The following is an 18,697-nucleotide window of genomic DNA, read 5'->3' on the forward strand; positions in this document are numbered from 1 at the left end:
TCAGAGTTGTGCATTTTGAATGGTAGACACCTAGAAAGGAAACATGATTGCATTAGATGCTAACCTGCCCTCCCACTAACCAATTAATAAGGGTGTGTGTGTGAAAACTCCATTTTCTTGTCCTGAATTATATTTCATGTAATGCACTGGCCTGTATGGAGGTGGGGGCAATGTGAAACTGGCTGTTAGGATTATTGTAAAGACTTGTTGCAGATACTGTTCATTATGTCATTCACCATCCCTTTACGAGGATTTGCAGAAGAGATTTCTTTTTCATCTTAGTAGCAGGAGTTGTTCTCCTAAGGAATGGACATCATAAATTGTGTGAACTCATCAGGTTTTTCCTCTTCTTCTTGGATGTTAGTCTGGAACCAATTTTGTGGTCCATCCTTAGTAAGTCTATTTTATAGAATGCACATTTGTACTTGCCTAGTTCATGGCTCCATTTTATGTCACTCTCACTAATACACTTCTGAGTTACTTTACTACATTTCATGTGGGTGCCTGTATGTATTTACTTTTTGTATGCCTTCTGTAGCTCTTAACTCCTTTTTGAAGTAAGTTCAGGTATAACTAAATAAATTCTTAGGAGATAGGGCTATGGGAAGAGGTCAGGAGGTTCAAAGCCAGTTGGGAAATGGGCACAAAGGAACCACAAAATGTGGTCACTCTTGGTTCCTCTGGCTCCCACCTGCTTGACTTTTCCCTAAGGATACTGTTCACTGCTGGGTTCCCCTCACAGCCCACAGCAAGGATGCCAGCCTGTAGCCAAGCCTCTGTCCATCTGCAATCCCAGTCTCACCACCCCTCCTGTTGTCTGCATATCTGGACTCCTTACCTCTTCTTGAGGCTCGGGTGCTATGACGCTGCTCTCTTCTGGAACCCCAGAGACATGAAGCTGAAGACCTTGGTTCTACAAAAAGAAGAGTTCTGCCAGTGAGATGTGTCTCAACCTCCCAGCCTCTCAGCTTAGAAGGGTCATTTGTGCCTTATACTTCATAAGGGTCATAGATAATACTAAGGGCAATCATACAATGTTGTTTCACTACAGCCTGAAAGCAATAGGGAAGGCTTTACTGCCATCCTCCCTCATATCAGTAAACCAAGATTTGAAGGGTGAAAAATGACTTGCTGGGACAGGAAGCCAGGTCTTCAGATTCCAGAGTTGTTTCCATGATTTGTGTGACATGGCGTCTATACGTATAGCTAGGTGAGACTCTGTAAGCGTATAAATACAGGTCTTAAAACCACTACCTATCACTTTTAGGCTAATCCTCCTCAAGAATGCACAGCAGTTCTCATACTTAGATGATCCTAACCCACAGCAGTTAGGAGAGGCAAGTGGTAGGATGGTTTCCTTGGAAAAAGGTCTAGGTTCTGAGATGGGAGCCCAAGGTGTGGAAAAAGCCGTGTCTAGTAACTACTAAGCCAGGGGAGGACCTTGGCACTCTAAGGTTTAGAATGAACTTTTAAAAAAAATAAATTAACACACTATAAAATTCACCCTTTTAAAGTAGAACCGATTTCTAACAGTATGACAGCTACTTGAAACTCTGTGATTTCTCCTTCCAGGAAAGTTTCCTTCTTCATACTCCCTCTGCTGATTCTAGGCCATGAACTACCTCAAAGGTAATACTATTAATACCTCCAAGAAAGTTATCAAAATCTTCATTTTCTCTCAGGTGAGTCAAATGCTGACAGAACAGAACAGGGAAGCCCCAACATTTTTTTGTCAGTTATCTTTTTATTTACCTGTTTTTATATGTGGTATGTCCATAATTCTGCGTGAGAGAAAATATGATTTATGATGCATCTGTGAGGGAGATGAACAAATCTTATAGGACACAGGCTTCAGAAGATTGATAATACTGATACACTAGGATCTAAGATGCTCTGTTGCTTAATTCCATAGGAAAAATATGTCTCCTTAGCCAATGACCGACGCAATCCCACAGGAGAGGCTGGGAATAAATCTCAAATATAAGGAGGTAGGGTTTCCCTGGTGGCGCAGTGGTTGAGAGTCCACCTGCCGATGCAGGGGACATGGGTTCGTGCCCTGGTCCGGGAGGATCCCACGTGCTGCGGAGCAGCTGCTCCCGTAAGCCATGGCCGCCGAGCCTGCGCGTCCAGTGCCTGTGCTCCGCTACGGGAGAGGCCACGACCGTGAGAGGCCCGCGTACCGCAAAAAAAAATAAAATAAGGAGGTAACCTCAGGGGAAGGAAGTTGTGTCCTGTACCTCATTTCCAAGTTGTGTCCTGTACCTCATTTCCAAGGTAACCTCAGGGGAAGGAAGTTGTGTCCTGTACCTCATTTCCAAGAACAGTGTTACTAGCCTGTTCCTCCAAATAGACAGCATCTTGGTCACCATAATCCCTTCAGTAAAATTACTCCAAGAATGCAAACTTGTTTTATTATTCACCTGAGCCAAACAGGTCATTCTATTGTTGTCTCTATACTAAAGTCATATATTACAAAGTCAAATTTACATTAATTTTGGATCTTCCATAGAGTTGAGTTGCTCTTTTCAGTGGAGAAGTGGCTATACTCTTCATCTACACAAAATCCCACATTTATCTTGGGCTTATTCACTATCCACATGCCCTGCATCTCTCTCACTCAGTGTAGCTACCTCAGACAGGAAACCAGCCAAGGGAAGGTTATACATTATGCTCTGTTAGGACCTTCAGTACCTCACATGAGTCAAGACTGAGGGCATAATACTGTTGATGACTCAGATTTTAGTATCTCAGGGGAGTCAACTGAGATAAGTCTATTGTCCTCTTGTCTTCTACCTTCCTTGCCTTGCCAGACATCACACCCTGTTCCCTCTGTCCATGTTAGTTCCTCTCAGACAGCAGGAGGCTCCCAAGATAGCCTGGTCAACCTTCAGGTAGGCATATTCAGTAGTAGGGTGGTATGATCTGAGGGGTAACCAGACATCTCACACTCCCAGATATCCACATGGCTCATGCCCTGGCCTCCTTCATTGCCCAGATGTCACCTTCTCTGACCGCTCTGTTTAAAGCTGCAATTCAGCCCCCACTCCCTATGCCTCACCCTGCTTAATTTTTCTCCCTAAGTCATATCACCACTAAACTGTAATTTTACTTACTTATTCTGTTTCTTGTCTCTCTCCCCGTCCACTAGAATGTAAGCAGCTGGAAGGCAGAGAATTTTGTGTTTTGTTCACTGTAATAGCCCACTTCCTAGAACAGTGCCTGGCACATAGTAGGGGTTTAATGAGTGATTGTGGAATGAATGAATGAATCTGAGTGCCACCTAGTCAGATGTTGCCCCAAATCCTCTCTACAGTGCACCTGACAGGGAACCACACAGCCTTAACTTTTAACATCAAGGAACGGGAACTAGTTTTCAAGGTGGCCCAGCCCATTTTGCTTTTTGGATGTCCCGTGTGCCCCCTTTCCTCTGTATTAAAAAAAAAAGTTTTCCCATGCCACTTCTTAGAGCTAATTGCTGAAAGTTCCTCTTACATTGATCCAAAACGTACGTAAAAAAACAAAAACACTTTACACGCAGGGCCTTTTTCTGTCCTCAGGAGTCTTATAGAACAAGTCAGATCTCTCCTCTATATGACAGACTTCCATGTAATTTGAATAGAATATGACTTGATTTCCAGATCCTTCACGGAATTGGTTGCTCTCCAGAGGGTCTGTGTCTCTATTTTAACAGAATCCTTTTCTCATCCATATTTTCACCTTTCAAAAGACCATCCCTTTTGCTATACCTTCCCTTTGTGAGTTCCTTCTTCTAGCCTTCTCTCATCAAAGAAGATATACCTTGGAAATTTGCTGATGCCATTTTGCTTGGGGTCTATTCACCATAATCACAAGTATGACAAAGTGAAGTGAGACCGTCCTCCCTCTCCCACATTAAAAAAAGGAAAGATCAGGATCCAGTTGGGAACTCCCAGAACTTGGAGCAAAAGAAAGAAATCAGTAAGACTCTTCTTATATTAGAGATAAGCCCTTTGCAGAAGTCAATTACCCTGGGAGTACAGGTCACTAAGTTAGTTGCTATGAAGATGTGCAATCCCCAGAACCAAAAAAGGTGTCCAAGAGTATCCTTGAAACTGTAATATAATGACATAAAGTCTCATCTACTGTGGGGCAACCTGACCGTAGTAAAAATAATCTACATGGAGGTTATAAAAGGGAATAAAGACTCAGCCAGATCCATTCTCACCTGACAGATCATCAAGGTTGGGGCAGTACAAAGTTCTTCTGGGTTCAGATTATCGGTGTTTTCCTTTTCTCCGACCTCAGGAGTTCTTGCTGGCTTCTCTGGTGGCTGTGGATCAGGAGAGGCCTCTAAGGAGGCCCTAGGACTTGGAGTCTCAGCCCCCAAGGAGGCCCTAGGGTTGGTTGGTGAACTCGGTTCAGAGGCTGTAGGGCTGGAGGGCATGTTCCCTAAGGAGGACCTGGGGCTGGGAGTGGCTCTGGGTGGAGGAGGCCTACCAGGCGGTGCTGAGGCCCTCTGCATAGAGGCTCTCTTTGGCTGTTCAGATCCTTCGCTTGAGGTGCGGGTTCGGAGGACTACTTCTGGGAAAGGTGCGGCCTGCTCTGAAGGGATCAGAGCTCTGCCTGGTGATGGAGCTGGGGAGCAAGGGAGAATTTCCTCCTGGGACTCTCCACCCTCAACGGTGGGTGAGGGCTGGGCCTGGGAGGGGCCGTTGAAAGCTAGCAGAGGCTCTTCCTCCTCAGAGGAGCTTGCTTCAGCCTCCTCCTCTATTTCCTTGTCTGTTAAGGGCTCTTTTTTAATCTCGGAGTTGTCTTCTCCCTGGGCTGGATCAGATGCCAGCTCTTCCTCACTTGCTGAGGTGGAGTCCTTCTCACTCTTCAAGGAAAGTGCAGAGGGACTGGTAGGTGACGTAAGAGGGCTGGAGACTGTAGATGTTCGAACTGGGGGAGAGATGACTAGAGAGCGTCTGCTGCTGCTAAAAAAGGAAGGGCATTTAGATTCAGAAGAGCTAAAAACTGGAAGTAACCTAAATCCCCAAATAAATAATGATACATTCACATAATAATAAAACAGAATAAAGCAATTTAAAATGGTATTAGAAAGTCTGTATAATTTGCAGTAATGCTTATATCATAAAGTGAATTGGAAAAAGGCTATAAAATTTTATCCATATCACGATCTTAATTATCTAAAAATATATAAAGAAAAAGAAACTGGAAAAAAACAGCATTATATTAACAAAGTATTTTGGGGGAAAGATTCACGAATGATATACAGTTGATCCTCATGGATTCTGTATTTGCAAATGCACCTACCCCCTGAAATTTATTTATAACCTCAAAATCAACACTCATCATTCTTTTGCGGTCATTCACAGACATGTGCCAGCTGTGAAGAATGAGTGACTGACCAGTACTTTCCCAGCTGAGGTCTAACAAGGCAAGCCTCTGCCTTCCTGTTTTAGCTCTCTTACTGTAAATATGTCCTGTTTGCCAAGTTTTTTGTTGTGCTTTTTGTTGGTGATTTTGCTGTTTAAAATGGCCTCCAAGTATAGTGCTAAAGTGCTGTCTGAGAGCAGAAAGTCTGTGATGTGCCTTACAGAGAAAATACATATTAGATAAGCTTCATTCAGGCATAGTGCTGGTGGCTGTGAGTTCAATAAGAATGAATCAACAATATGTATTAAATGAGGTGTATTTAGGGCTTCCCTGGTGGCGCAGTGGTTGAGAGTCCGCCTGCCAATGCAGGGGACACGGGTTCGTGCCCTGGTCCGGGAAGATCCCACATGCTGTGGAGCGGCTGGACCTGTGAGCCATGGCCGCTGAGCCTGCGCGTCCGGAGCCTGTGCTCCACAATGGGAGAGGCCACAACAGTGAGAGGCCCGCCCACCACAAAAAAATAAATAAATAAAAAATGAGGTGTATTTAAACAAAAACACACACAAGAAAGGTTATGTATTGATCGACTGATGACAATGTTAGGACCAGGGGCTCACAGGAAACTAACCCCGTGTTTCCCCTATGAGCAATGGTTCAGTATTCACTAATTCAGTGCTCATGGTGACTTAGAACAAAACTACCACGGACGGGGCTTCCCTGGTGGCACAGTGGTTGAGAGTCCGCCTGCTGATGCAGGGGACGCGGGTTCGTGCCCCGGTCCGGGAAGATCCCACATGCCGCAGAGCGCCTGGGCCCGTGAGCCGTGGCCGCTGAGTCTGCGCGTCCGGAGCCTGTGCTCCGCAACGGGAGAGGCCACAACAGTGAGAGGCCCACGTACCGCAAAAAAAACTAAAACAAAACAAAACAAAAAACAACTACCACGAACAATGAAAACTGACTATAACATTTATGGAGTATATGCTGGATACTGTGCTGAGTGCTTCTTCAGCAACAGCAGCTTGACTCCTACTCACCTCCTTAAGGGCCTCCCATGTACCATCCACTAACTGATTCAGCAACTCACAAATATTTACTTGACGTGTACCAACTATGTGCTGTGTCCTGGGTTCAAGAATGGGGGACGGTGATAGGAAGAGAAAGAGAAAAACTTAGTTCCAGCCCTGTGGGAGTTTCTGACATAAGATAAGCTAAGTGACATAAGGTTCTTTCTAGCACTAGCATTCTATGGGTCAGCAGGTTTAGAAGGCCCAGGATATAGCAAGAAAAGACCAGATTTCCCTAAAAGGTTCTGGGACATCTTGGTGTAAATGATGGTAAGTTTCATATGAATGGACACTTAGAGAGAACTCTGGTTTTCAATGCGGGGAAGAGGAGAAAAAGAGTTTTTGGAGTAAAAGGGAAGTCTATATTGGCCTGTTAGTGATTCTTTTTAACAGTCTGTAACTAACTGCTAAATGAGGAATAGAAACAACAAACTGAGACCCATTCTTCCTGCAAACCTCAAGCTCAGTTTCACCACCTCCTCAAAGCCTTCCCTGACCGTCTATCTGCACACTGCAATTACTTAACTCTTTGAATTCCTACTGGTTTCCTCAGGCCCTTAGTATGTGCAATCTTATATTGTTCCTTGTTTCCTTAGGCACATTTTATGTCCTTCCAACTTTTTTTTAAAATTTATTTATATATTTTTGGCTGCGTTGGGTCTTTGTTGCTGAGCACAGGCTTTCTCTAGCTGCGGCAAGTGGGGGCCACTCTTCATTGCGGTGCACGGGCTTCTCAATGCGGTGGCTTCTCTGGCTGCAGAGCACGGGCTCTAGGCGCATGGGCTTCAGTAGTTGCAGCATGTGGGCTTCAGTAGTTGTGGCTCGTAGGCTTAGTTGCTCCATGGCACGTGGGAAGTTCCTGGACCTGGGATCGAACCCGTGTCCCCTGCATTGGCAGGCGGATTCTTAACCACTGCACCACCAGGGAAGTCCCCCTTCCAACTTTTGTAAATTACTTCAGGAGAAAGACAAGTCACCTATGTCCTTAGATGCCTAACTCTCAGCATAAAACCTTGTGTATAGAAGGAACTTAATAAAACTTCTTAAAGGCATCAGATTAAGAAAATGATCACATTCTGAGGGACCAGTGAATTGCTTACATTTACCAGCATAAGGAATGCATGAAGGCAACAGACACACCACATACACACACACAGAAAAGCAAGCCATAACAGGTTAAGAAAAGATATTTGTGGGATTTCCCTGGTGGTCCAGTGGGTAGGACTCCACGCTCCCAGTTCGATTCGGGTTCGATCCCTGGTTGGGGTATTAGATCCCACATGCATGCCACAACTAAGAAGTCCGCATGCTGCCACTAAGAGCCCGCATGCCGCAACTAGGAGCTCGCATGCCGCAACTAAGAGCCCTCATGCCGCAACGAAGATCCCACATGCCGCAACTAAGACCCGGAGCAGCTGAAATAAATAAATATTAAAAAAAAAAAGAAAGGAAAGATATTTGCAGTACATATCATTAAAGGATTAATATCCAGAATATAGAAAAAACCCCATCTCATGTAAATCAGTTTTTTAAAAAGGGTAAACAATCCAAATGAAAAATGTGAAGGATAAACATGAAAGTCACACAAAAGGAACCTTAAAAGACCAATAACACGAAAAGATGTTCAAGCTAACCAGCCATGTGGAGACGTAATTAAAACTGCAAAAATTCCATTTCATACCCATTACCTTAGAAAAATTAAGAAGTCTGACAATGTCGCATGTAGCAAGAATATGGAGCAATGAGGGCTTTTATTCACTTCCGGTGAGTTGTAAATTGGAACAATCACTCTGGAGAGCAATCTGGCAATGGTAGTATCTAGTAAGGCTGAAGAAACCCAAATGCACAGACCCTATGACTCAGCAATTCGACTCCCAGTATGCATCCTAAAGAAACACTTTTTTTTTTTTCTAAAGAAACTCTTGATAATATTCACAAGGAGAAATGTGAAACGCGTTCACCGCACCGTTATTTGTAACAGCATAAAACTATAAGACAACCCAAATGTCCACTAGCAGTTCAGAGAAATAAACTGTGAACTAGCCATACAACAGCATCCATAACAATTATGAAAATGAAAGATCAGAGCTGGCAACATGTAGCAACAAGGATAAGTTATCTCACAAACAACACTAAGAAAACAAAAGTAGTTGCAAAAGAATACATACAGTATAATTCTATTTAAATAAATTTTTAAACCATGCAAAATAATATTTTCTATGTGTGCATATATATGTATATAATAAAAGTAAAAAGACATGCATGGTAATAATAAATACTAAATTTAAGATAGTGGTTCCACTTGGTGGGGGACAGGAAGAGAAAGTGAGTGGGGAAGGGACACTGGGAGATTTAATTATATATATATAATAGTTGATTTCTTTTCTTTCTTTTTTTTTGGCTGTACCACGCAGCATACAGGATCTTAGTTCTCCGACCAGGGATCGAACCCATGCCCCCTGCATTGGGAGTGCAGAGTCTTAACCACTGGACCGCCAGGGAAGTCCCAATAGTTGATTTCTTAAATTTGGTGGTGGGTATATGACTCTTTGTTGCATTATTCTTTATACGTTTAGTTACCACTAAAATATTTCGTAAAAATACTTTATATAGGGGTGTAGCACCAACAAAAAACGATATTATGTACATGAACAGAAAGGAAAGGTCAGGATTTGGGATTGGAGGTGAGAGTGTTGAATGTGTCCACACACAGGACAAACCAAGCAGAAATGATTGTCAGAAGTGGCTCACCTTGAGAGTCCCTTCACCACAAAGACTTTGTCGGAATGTTGCTTCTCCAGTTTGCTCATCACCTCGTACAGATTGTGGTTCAGCTGGAGTAAGCAAGAGAGAAGGAGATGCTAGCCATGTGGGAACCTGAGACTGGCATATCCCTTCTCTCCCCAAAATAAAACCTTCCTACCCTTAATGATAAAATTCCTTATCCCTTTCGCACTAGTGTCCAGGGTCCTGTCCCACCACCCCTTCTTCCTTTACTATGTCTAAAGTTCTGCCTCTTCCATCAGACTGGCAGCTCTCTCAAGGCTGTGTCCCTGGTATTTGATGTTGATTTGAGGTTCTAGTGTCTCTCAGGTGATCCAGGGAATGAAAACTCATTGTAATATTAACTAGGCAAATCATAATTTAGCCAAAGAAACTGTGGAGAGGAACGTGTGTGGATGTGGATGTGAATATAATTAATATTTTAACAGCAAAGAGTCTTGGAATCGCGGGACTAGAAGTGACCCCGTGAGGTCATGCTCTGTGGCTGCCCGTCATTGAATAGGATTGGCCCTATTCAAGACGAACTACCTGAGAGACTGACCTGTGCCTAAACACTGCCCTCTCTGCTCCCCAGAAACAGAAGATGGAGATTGAACTTGGTTCCCCACTTCAGCTGTTCCTTCCATAAGTCTAATCTCTTTTATGCATCTGAAGCCCATTTAGATGCCACTATTCAGTTGTTAATGGAGATGGAGAGGGCCCTCTGACATTATATAAACATGTGTTGCTTTTTTTTTTTCATTTTCTTCAGTGTATTCAAAACAAACAAAAACTCAGTACACTAGAAATAGGGAAGAATTTCTGTTAACTTAGAAGGGTTATTTACAAAGATCCTAAAGCAAACATCATACCTAGAAACGAAACACTGAAAAATTTCCCCTGAAACTGGAAACAAGACAAGAACGTCCACTATCACCACTTCATTCTGCGTTTTTTGTTATTTATATTTGTGGGTTTTTTCCCATATAATTATTGATCATTTAGGTTTCTAGCTCTTACCTCACTCTGTTAGTTTGTCAGTAATTTGGTTCCCCTTTGCTAAAATCTCCTATGAAGATTTATCCACTTCTCCTTATAGGACCTTTCAGCTTTTTATACTATGTATTTTTTAACATCTTTATTGAGATATAATTCACATTTAAAATATACAATTCATCCTTTTTAAGTTAAAGATGTGCTTTAATACAGTTCAACACAGTCCATCAAGTGCTATTATTTCATCATGAGAAAGAAGTAAAAATTTGTGATGTCAATATGGATATCTAATGAGGTTATGTAAATTAGAGTGACCTTCATATTTATTAGAAAAACCCTCCTAGATGTCTAAATTGGCCGGATGTTTCTCACCTTGCTCATTTCCCTGTAGAAGACGTCTCTCAAGTTGGAAATGTTTTGGAAGATGGTCACATAACAGCCAATACGACTATCAAGAGGCAAAACAACAAACACGTAAAGGTAAGTGTTGGTAAAGGAAGTCTTTGAAGTACAAGGTAGGAGCGTAAGCCAAAGCCACCGCCGGCTCCGCACAGAAAAGCACCCCACGGCCTAGGCTCAGGACGTTCTGGGATCTGGATCCGTCAGAACCAGGCCAGGGGTACACTTGACTCTCAGGAGTGGGAAGGCCAGAGGAGACACGACCAGCCTAGGCTGACACCAAAGTACAACAGATCTCTATGAAAGAAGTTAGATATCTGATTCAGGCTCTTTAGGTTCTGAAGTAGATATGAAAGTGCTTTGAAGAATTTTTAAAGTGCCGTATAAATATAAGGCCATACAATTATAATTATTATAGTAAGTATTCTTTCTCAGTATACAATACTTGGACTTCTATGAAGCTGTATGTACATTAATGGAATTCTACTGTAAATGAATTGGGGAAGTTTACATTTAAAGAAACTATTAAATTTCAATTCTGTTTAAATTAGGAATCACATAATTAATGTTTTAGAATACATGTACTCATTAAAAAGGCTCCCTCATTCATAGACTAATATAAAGTGACAATATAAAATACTCTGACTACAACTGCATTAAAGCATATCTTTTTTTTTTTTGGATGCATTGGGTCCTCGTTGCTGTGCGTGGGCTTTCTCTAGTTGCAGCGAGTGGGAGCTACTCTTCGTTGTGGTGCACAGGCTTCTCATTGCGGTGGTTTCTCTTGTTGTGGAGCACAGGCTGCAGGGCGCGTGGGCTTCAGTAGCTGTGGCACACGGGCTTAACTGCACGTGGGATCTTCCCGGACCAGGGCTTGAACCCGTGTACCCTGCATCGCCAGGTGGATTCTTAACCACTGCGCCACCAGGAAGTCCCTTAAAGCATATCTCGTACAATGAAAATGAAATAGGATACAAATAGAGCTTCTGTTCAGATTCCTCTTCCAATGTGGAAAATTTACATCTAAAACATTTTTACCTACTGTGGAGCAAAGACATCTTCATTAATGGAAATACTCATTCCATGGTGTATCTTCTACATGAATCCGGATGTTCACTAACCAAACTTGTTTAAAACAATACACGCTCGAGCAGAAAACCAGATACTCCTAGTATGCATGATGACAGCACTTTACTTGCCAAGATCTCTCCTATCCAAGAAGCATCTCGTCTTTAAACCCGGAAAAGCCGGTAGGGCAGGGATGGTTATCTCTGTATTGCAGACAAAGAAACCAGGGTCGAGAGAGAAAGGTGGCTTGCCTAATATCACACAGCAAGTTACGAGCAGGGCTGAGGCTACATCCCACTCTTGGACCAGGGCTCTTTTCATGAGGACATGTTTGGGCTGCCAGGTGGCCTGGGACTCCACTGGCCCGAGGGTCCAGCCCTTTCCTGAATCTCGATCATTACCTATTATAAAGAACAGGCAGCTCCTCTAGCAGTTCCTGGTTCAGATCTTCAAATACAACCTGGGCTTTGTTGAACTCTTCCTCTGCCTAGGTGGTAAAAGAGACAGGACAGTTCCCCTCATTCCTGAACCCAAAGCTAGAGGCTGCTTCCTTTGTTCTCTGCATGTTTTCAGGGACAAGGCTTGCTTGGAACTATGCCTCCCCTTCCCCAGACCTATGTCCTCCCCAGCCTCAAGTCTCTGCCCATCCTTAGAGCATCAGTGTCAGAGGAGACAGGATTTCCTTCAGGACACCGTAGGCTGAATTTATCATTTCCTAAACCCAGCTTGGCCCAGCCACTTGCCACCATTATGGGGAGACGGAGGGCAGGGAGTTTTTACCAGGCTCTTTACCTTGGCAGTCTTGGCCTCATCTTTCTTCTTGGCATTCTGTACCGCCTCCAGGTGGTGTCGGGCACTGTCATAGTCCACGAGTTTCCGGCCCCGTTTGGCAATTCTTTCCTAACCCAGAGTCAAGAGAGAGGGCCTTGATACTCACTTTTCGGTGGCCAGGATGTGGGTAACAGAGTATCAAACAGAGAAGCAAGATTCCTGTCCTAGTATCAAATTTTACTCTCTAACAGGGTTTTGTGCCAAAGGGATCTCCCTCGTTATCTGGAAAGAATGGGAATTCTCAGGGGGAGACAGAGTAGAGGGCAATTCTCCAGAGCACCTGGAAGCCTGCACTGAATTTTAATATATCCTGTGAACCCACTAGAAATTGGTTCAGCATCTGGAAGAAATGGCCTTGAGAATCCTACTAAATTGAAAGTCAGGAGTTTTGGGTTTTACTCCCAAAGCTGCCATTTATTAGCCTTGTCACCTAGGGCAAGGCACACCTCTTCTGGAGCCTCAGTAGCCTCATCTGCCCTATAGTGTTATTTTAAAGATCAAATGCTGAATATAAAGGGCTTTGAAAAGCCTAAAGCATAATACAAATAGTAAATTATTATGAGCACTCAATCTCATCCCAACTACAAATTACACCAGGGAGAGGCAAACAATGTTAATGGCTTTGTCTTGTTCTCTCAACCACAGAATTTGAAAGGATCTTGGTGATCATCTAATCCAACTTCCTATTCAATACACAAAGCTTCTCTACAATATCCAAGATAAGGAGTAGTTCACTCCTTCTTGAACAGAGAATAGAGAACTCACTATCTCACAGTGTATTTCATTTCTTTTTTGGAAAGCTTTAGCTATGAGAAATTTAAGTGAGGCTTCCTTTAATTTCTTCCTGTATTAATCCAAAACAAGCACAGTGCCCAATAGAGTAGATGTTTAATAAATATGAGTTGAATGAATTAATGAATTCTAATTCTACTTTCTGGAACAGTTTAGAACAGGTTGAATTCCTCTTTTATCTAATAGACTTTAAAGTATTTGAAGATAATTATTATAACTCCTCCAAGTTCCCTCTTCTCTACAATAAACGTCTATAGTCCCACCAAGTGTTTCTCACAACGAAATGGGATGCCCTGACCTGGATCTAATCCAAAGCCAGCCCAAATCTAGTTTACTGAAATCTAAGTCTAAATGTAACCTTCACACTACCTCTAACCCTCCTCCCTAACCTCTTGTCTAACCCTCAACTTTCAATCTTTTTCCTAACCTATCCAACTTCATTCCTAACCATGGGCTCTAACTCTGCTTATACTTTTAACCCAACATGTTTTCTAACTTATATGGGCCACCCATAACCCATCCTTGATTCTGTAAATCGATTACCTTAATCTCGCTGAATTGGGCTACATAGTTTTCCATGGTCCTCAAAGCCTGGTCAGCTAGTTTCTCTTCATAGTCTTCCCAAAGGAGATCATTATTCTGTGGGATAGAGGCAGAGTGGAGTGGTGAGGGGTCCACTTCTCAACAGCAACTGCATTCCAGGGAAATACCCAAATTCTTCCTGCAACAAACTTCCTTTTTGGAGCACTGATATTTTTAGAATATCATTTTGGATTCTGGGGAAGAGTCAGATGAAGAAACAGCCCTTCCCCAAGGAACTGCTGTATAAGAGACTGGACATGCATTCAAGGGATTAAGAACAGGAACCGATGGTCGAGAGTCTTGGACGCTAGAGCTTGAAGGATAGGAAGTTTGGGAGCAAATGACTGCATGAAATTGGTTTTCAAAACGAACCAACTGGTTTTGTGTAGGTAAAACTTCCTAAGGTCTTAAAGAGAGGAAGAGGGTAAAAAACAGAGGAATCCACAAATTACAGAAAACTTGTTTTTAACTTCATATAATATTTTCCTGTTACAGCTTTTTCCTACCACCTGTGATCACAGCTATACAAATGAACAGTGTGAACTGGCTCTTTGTTTTCCTATTTGCTTGGACAGAGAAGCTGGGGTGAGGTTGAGATGAGGGTAGAGTGAGTGCTGAAGAGCTGTAAAGCCCAGAATACTCTTACCGCTACGATGGCCTTCAGCTCCTCATGACCATCCCACTTGCTGCTGTAGATCTCCTGCAGGGTTTCTGACACTCTCTTTGAACTTTCATGCATCACTGAAAGGAGAGAACTCAGTCCTACCATAAAGTAGTTTGGTAGAATCATATGGGTGACAGACAAGTCAGTGGATCCAATCCAAAAGGACAGACTCAGAAGGTTTGGGTTATCAGTCAGAGAAGCTGGATGGGGCTGGGATAGGAAAAGTTACTCTTCCTCGGCCCACAAAGATCCAGGAGTCAGGCACAGGCAAATGATGAAAAACCTGAGTACGGTTGTTTTTTTCCCCATCCCCCCAGACCTCTTAGTAGCTGCATAAACGCCCTCTGGATCCCCCTGTGCTCCCTGATACCCACCTTTGACTGCACTGAGGAAGTTTTTCAGGTCCTTGTATAGCTTGTGGCCTTCCACCTGAAAGGGAGAAATGCCTCTGATGACTAAGGAAATAGATTTGGAAAGATGCTCCAGAAGTCAAAGTTGAAAAGTACGTTAAAAGCAGAAAGCAATCCTGGAATTTCTTCAAACATTCGCAATTGTTATATATTAGCCTCTACTCTCTTTACCAAGAAGTTGTTGGTTAACTCTTTTGGGGCAAATTTTAAGTTGGGAAATTGCTCCCATTGCACTGGCATGTCTTCTTTCCTCTGTTTGTTCTCCCTTCCAGTGAACTAGAATCTATAGTTCCTCTGTTGGAACTTGAGTCGTATGTGACATTATATACGTGATCCTCTGACTTACACCTTCCTCTCTGGGTAGAAAAACTGCTATCATTTTCTATAGACACCAGGCCCTCTTCTCTGCAGCCTCACACAGGCCATTCCTCTTCTCCCATGCACTTCATTTTTTTTTTTTTCCTGTATTATATGTTTTAATCAATAACGCTCTTTACCAGGCCTAATTAGAGGCAGGTATTAGGAAAATTTAGGTTCACCATCATGAAACTAAATTGTGTCACCTCTAGGAAGATTTTGACTAATGTATAGGTTTTTTTTAATTAACTTTTATTGGAGTATACTTGATCTACAACGTTCTATTAGTTTGCACTTCATTTTTTAATGGCTCTATTAGAACTTCTGCCCACTGGTCTTAGGTTGGCCTCCTGTATTTGGAGCAGGCTAATTTCTCTTGCACACAGGTTTGAAGATGTCTTTCACATGGCTTGCACCGAGTTCTCTTTTTCAGAGGCTTCCTCAATTGTTCCTCATGGTGTTGTCTAAAGCCCATTCCCATTCTGGTCTCTTTCCTCTATGTGAACCCTAGTTTCCAGTTGGGTGAGAAGGAATTTTGAGGCCAGGCTGTTGACATTTTGGAGCTTGATGTCAGGAGCGTGAGACTGGACTGAAAGGTGCCGCCCACATAAAGGGTATCGTACAGGGCCAGGCCTATGGACCAGGACAGTGATCCTCACACCAGTTCAGATGATTTGAGCTAAGATCCATCTTGCAGTACATGATAAAAATACCTGTGAACTTGTTCTCTTGTTTTATTTGCTTATGCTCATTATAGGTAGGCTATTGAGCATACCAAAAGTATAAAAAATTTATGAGAGAAAAGCTGAAAATTCTATCTAATAACTTAAATTTTTAATTTTTTAATCTGTGCAATTCTTTGAGGGAAAAATCATTATTATTTAATTTTAGCAGCAGAAAACCCAGGTCTACTTGGTCAAGTAAACAAAGGAAACTGGACTCATTATTTTATCCATCTTCTTGCCTCCAGAGCTCACCTCTGAGCCAGTCCAAACTCTTGATACCTCAGGTTAAAAGTCCTTTTCAAGAGGCTGAATTCCAGGGCTTAAGGGCCACGAAGACACAGCCTCAAGGGAATCTAAGGCGCTGTCGAACAGGTAGGAGAAGAACTGGGATCATAAGGTGTGTTATAGCAAATGAGGATCAAGACAGCATCCTCTGATGACTGAAGAAGGACCAGGTACTTCAGAGAGGTTAGAATGCATGAAGAATCAGTAAATCACTGAACTTGGTAATTGGAGGTCACCGGTGACCTTGAGAAAGTGCTTTCAACAGCATGATAGAGAAGGATTCAGTCAGTTAACAAAATTCAGAAAAACTTAGCATTCACCAGGAAAGATGTCTCACTTCCTCTTTGCTTTTCATTCACAGAAAAAAAAGTTTAAACAGTCTAACATGTTAAATGTACATAATAGCTTTTAGACATGGATATGGTAGGTAGGTATAACTTTGAGAGTTTTGAAAATGTGATAACCACGGTTTGAAAGAGTTTTGGGGATTATAAAAGTTAACAAGGATTTTAATTTCTCTCTTGAAAGAAAACAACATGGATCCAACTTTTTACTTCACCATGAAGATTTGGTCTCCAAAATACATGTTTGAATAACAAAAGCTGTTAAACGATCTTGCATAATTTCTTTTTCTTTTTTTCGCGGTACACGGGCCTCTCACTGTTGTGGCCTCTCCTCTCCTGTTGCAGAGCACAGGCTCCGGACACGCAGGCTCAGTGCACGGGCCCAGCTGCTCCGCGGCACGTGGGATCTTCCCGGGCCGGGGCACGAACCCGTGTCCCCTGCATCGGCAGGCAGACTCTCAACCACTGTGCCACCAGGGAAGCCCGATCTTGAATAATTTCTACAAATGAAATTCTTATTTTTTTTATCCCACTAGATATTATATGGCCTGAAAAATCAGATCAGTGATCAAGGCTACCACAGTATGGTGGTACAGGTTGTATCTACACTGTTCAAAACTAAGGGTACTATTTATACCACAGTCCGTGTTTTAGAATCAAGTCTTTTGGTCAAAGTTCTTCTTTTCTGCTCCTGCTGTTTCCTTTGAGAGGAGAGAGAAAGAGAGAGAGAGAGGGAGGGAGGGAGGGAGAGAGGTGGTGGTGGTAGTGGTAGTAGAGGGTGGGGTGGTGTGATAGCACCTGTGTCATTTTATTCCTTTGACCTGAAATGTCTCCAGGCTGAATAATCCCAGCATCTTTCTTCTCTCCTGACAGATGTGACTCTCACAGTCTTAGATTTCCACTGGTCTGGGAGTCAAAAACTTGTTTCTACTACCAACTAGCAAGTGATTCCACTTTTCTGGATTTAATTCCCTCATCTGTAAATACCAAGTAAGACTAGCTCTAAATGTTAATTCTAGATCTAAATGTTATGATTTTTATCAATTCTGCTCTCTAAGTCCTTGCAAAATTCTTGGCAGTACCATAACGAGTCTGAGTTAGTCCTTCCCATCCCTTATTTTATTTTTTTTTTTGCGGTACGTGGGCCTCTCACTGTTGTGGCCTCTCCCGTTGTGGAGCACAGGCTTCAGACACGCAGGCTCAGCGGCCATGGCTCACGGGCCCAGCCGCTCCACGGCATGTGGGATCTTCCCAGACCGGGGCACGACTCGTGTCCCCTGCATCGGCAGGCGGACTCTCAACCACTGCGCCACGAGGGAAGCCCTCCCATTCCTTATATTGATACAAAGTCCCAGCCCTCAGTTAATGAATCACTCACTCTGGAAGTGTGTCCTAAGCACTCAGGTAGCAGAGCTACGTCCTAAGAGACTGGGGTTCTGAGGATGGGGAAGAAGTGCCTGTCCTGGGGTTCCCAACTCGCTAGAGAAAAATGGACTCAGAATCCCAAACACTCAGCAAAATAAGAGCATGACCAACCCTGAGCAAGTGCTGACAGTTCTTGATCTAATCAAGGTCCAGAAGGGAAAGATGAAGGTCGATTCTGAGATGTGATTTTAAAGGCAATGAACTGGAAGCAGCTGTCACTACCAGAAATAAGAGATTAAAATGTTGCTTTACGAAAATAATTCTTTCCCATTGACTTGGCCAAAAAGTTTGCTCGGGTTTTTCCGTAAGATGTTACGGAAAAATCAACCCAATATGTGTTTTGAGGAAAGGAAAAGGGGGAAGCAAGCAGAGCCCTCAAAGAAAAATTACTTATGGAAATTTGATTAAGAACCTAGGCAAGTGTCAAGGCCTTGAAATCTGACTGGGAGGTTTGGAAGTGTTATTTATTTATTAATAAAAAGTGTACCTACAGGTGCTACCTGGTGGCACAGTGGTTAAGAATCCGCCTGCCAATGCAGGGGACATGGGTTCGATCCCTGATCCAGGAAGATCCCACATGCCATGGAGCAACTAAGCCTGTGCGCCACAAGTACTGAGCCTGTGCTTGAGAGCC

General features: G+C 43.0%; 1 protein-coding gene across 1 annotated transcript in view; it reads right to left on the reverse strand.

The window, feature by feature from the left end:
* The window catches only part of BIN2 (bridging integrator 2), a 33,981-nt gene continuing 15,284 nt past the window's right edge, over positions 1-18,697 (reverse strand). The window contains exons 3-12 of the mRNA XM_007452322.1: positions 14,892-14,946; positions 14,500-14,594; positions 13,815-13,910; positions 12,441-12,548; positions 12,050-12,135; positions 10,554-10,629; positions 9,174-9,256; positions 4,205-4,955; positions 839-913; positions 1-30 (exon numbers count right to left, since the gene is read on the reverse strand). Coding sequence (XP_007452384.1) covers positions 1-30; positions 839-913; positions 4,205-4,955; positions 9,174-9,256; positions 10,554-10,629; positions 12,050-12,135; positions 12,441-12,548; positions 13,815-13,910; positions 14,500-14,594; positions 14,892-14,946 — 1,455 coding nt within the window. The remainder of the gene's footprint in view (positions 31-838; positions 914-4,204; positions 4,956-9,173; positions 9,257-10,553; positions 10,630-12,049; positions 12,136-12,440; positions 12,549-13,814; positions 13,911-14,499; positions 14,595-14,891; positions 14,947-18,697) is intronic.

Source organism: Lipotes vexillifer, unplaced genomic scaffold (assembly GCF_000442215.2).
Source record: "Lipotes vexillifer unplaced genomic scaffold, Lipotes_vexillifer_v1.1 scaffold422, whole genome shotgun sequence".
Lineage (NCBI taxonomy): Eukaryota > Metazoa > Chordata > Mammalia > Artiodactyla > Lipotidae > Lipotes > Lipotes vexillifer.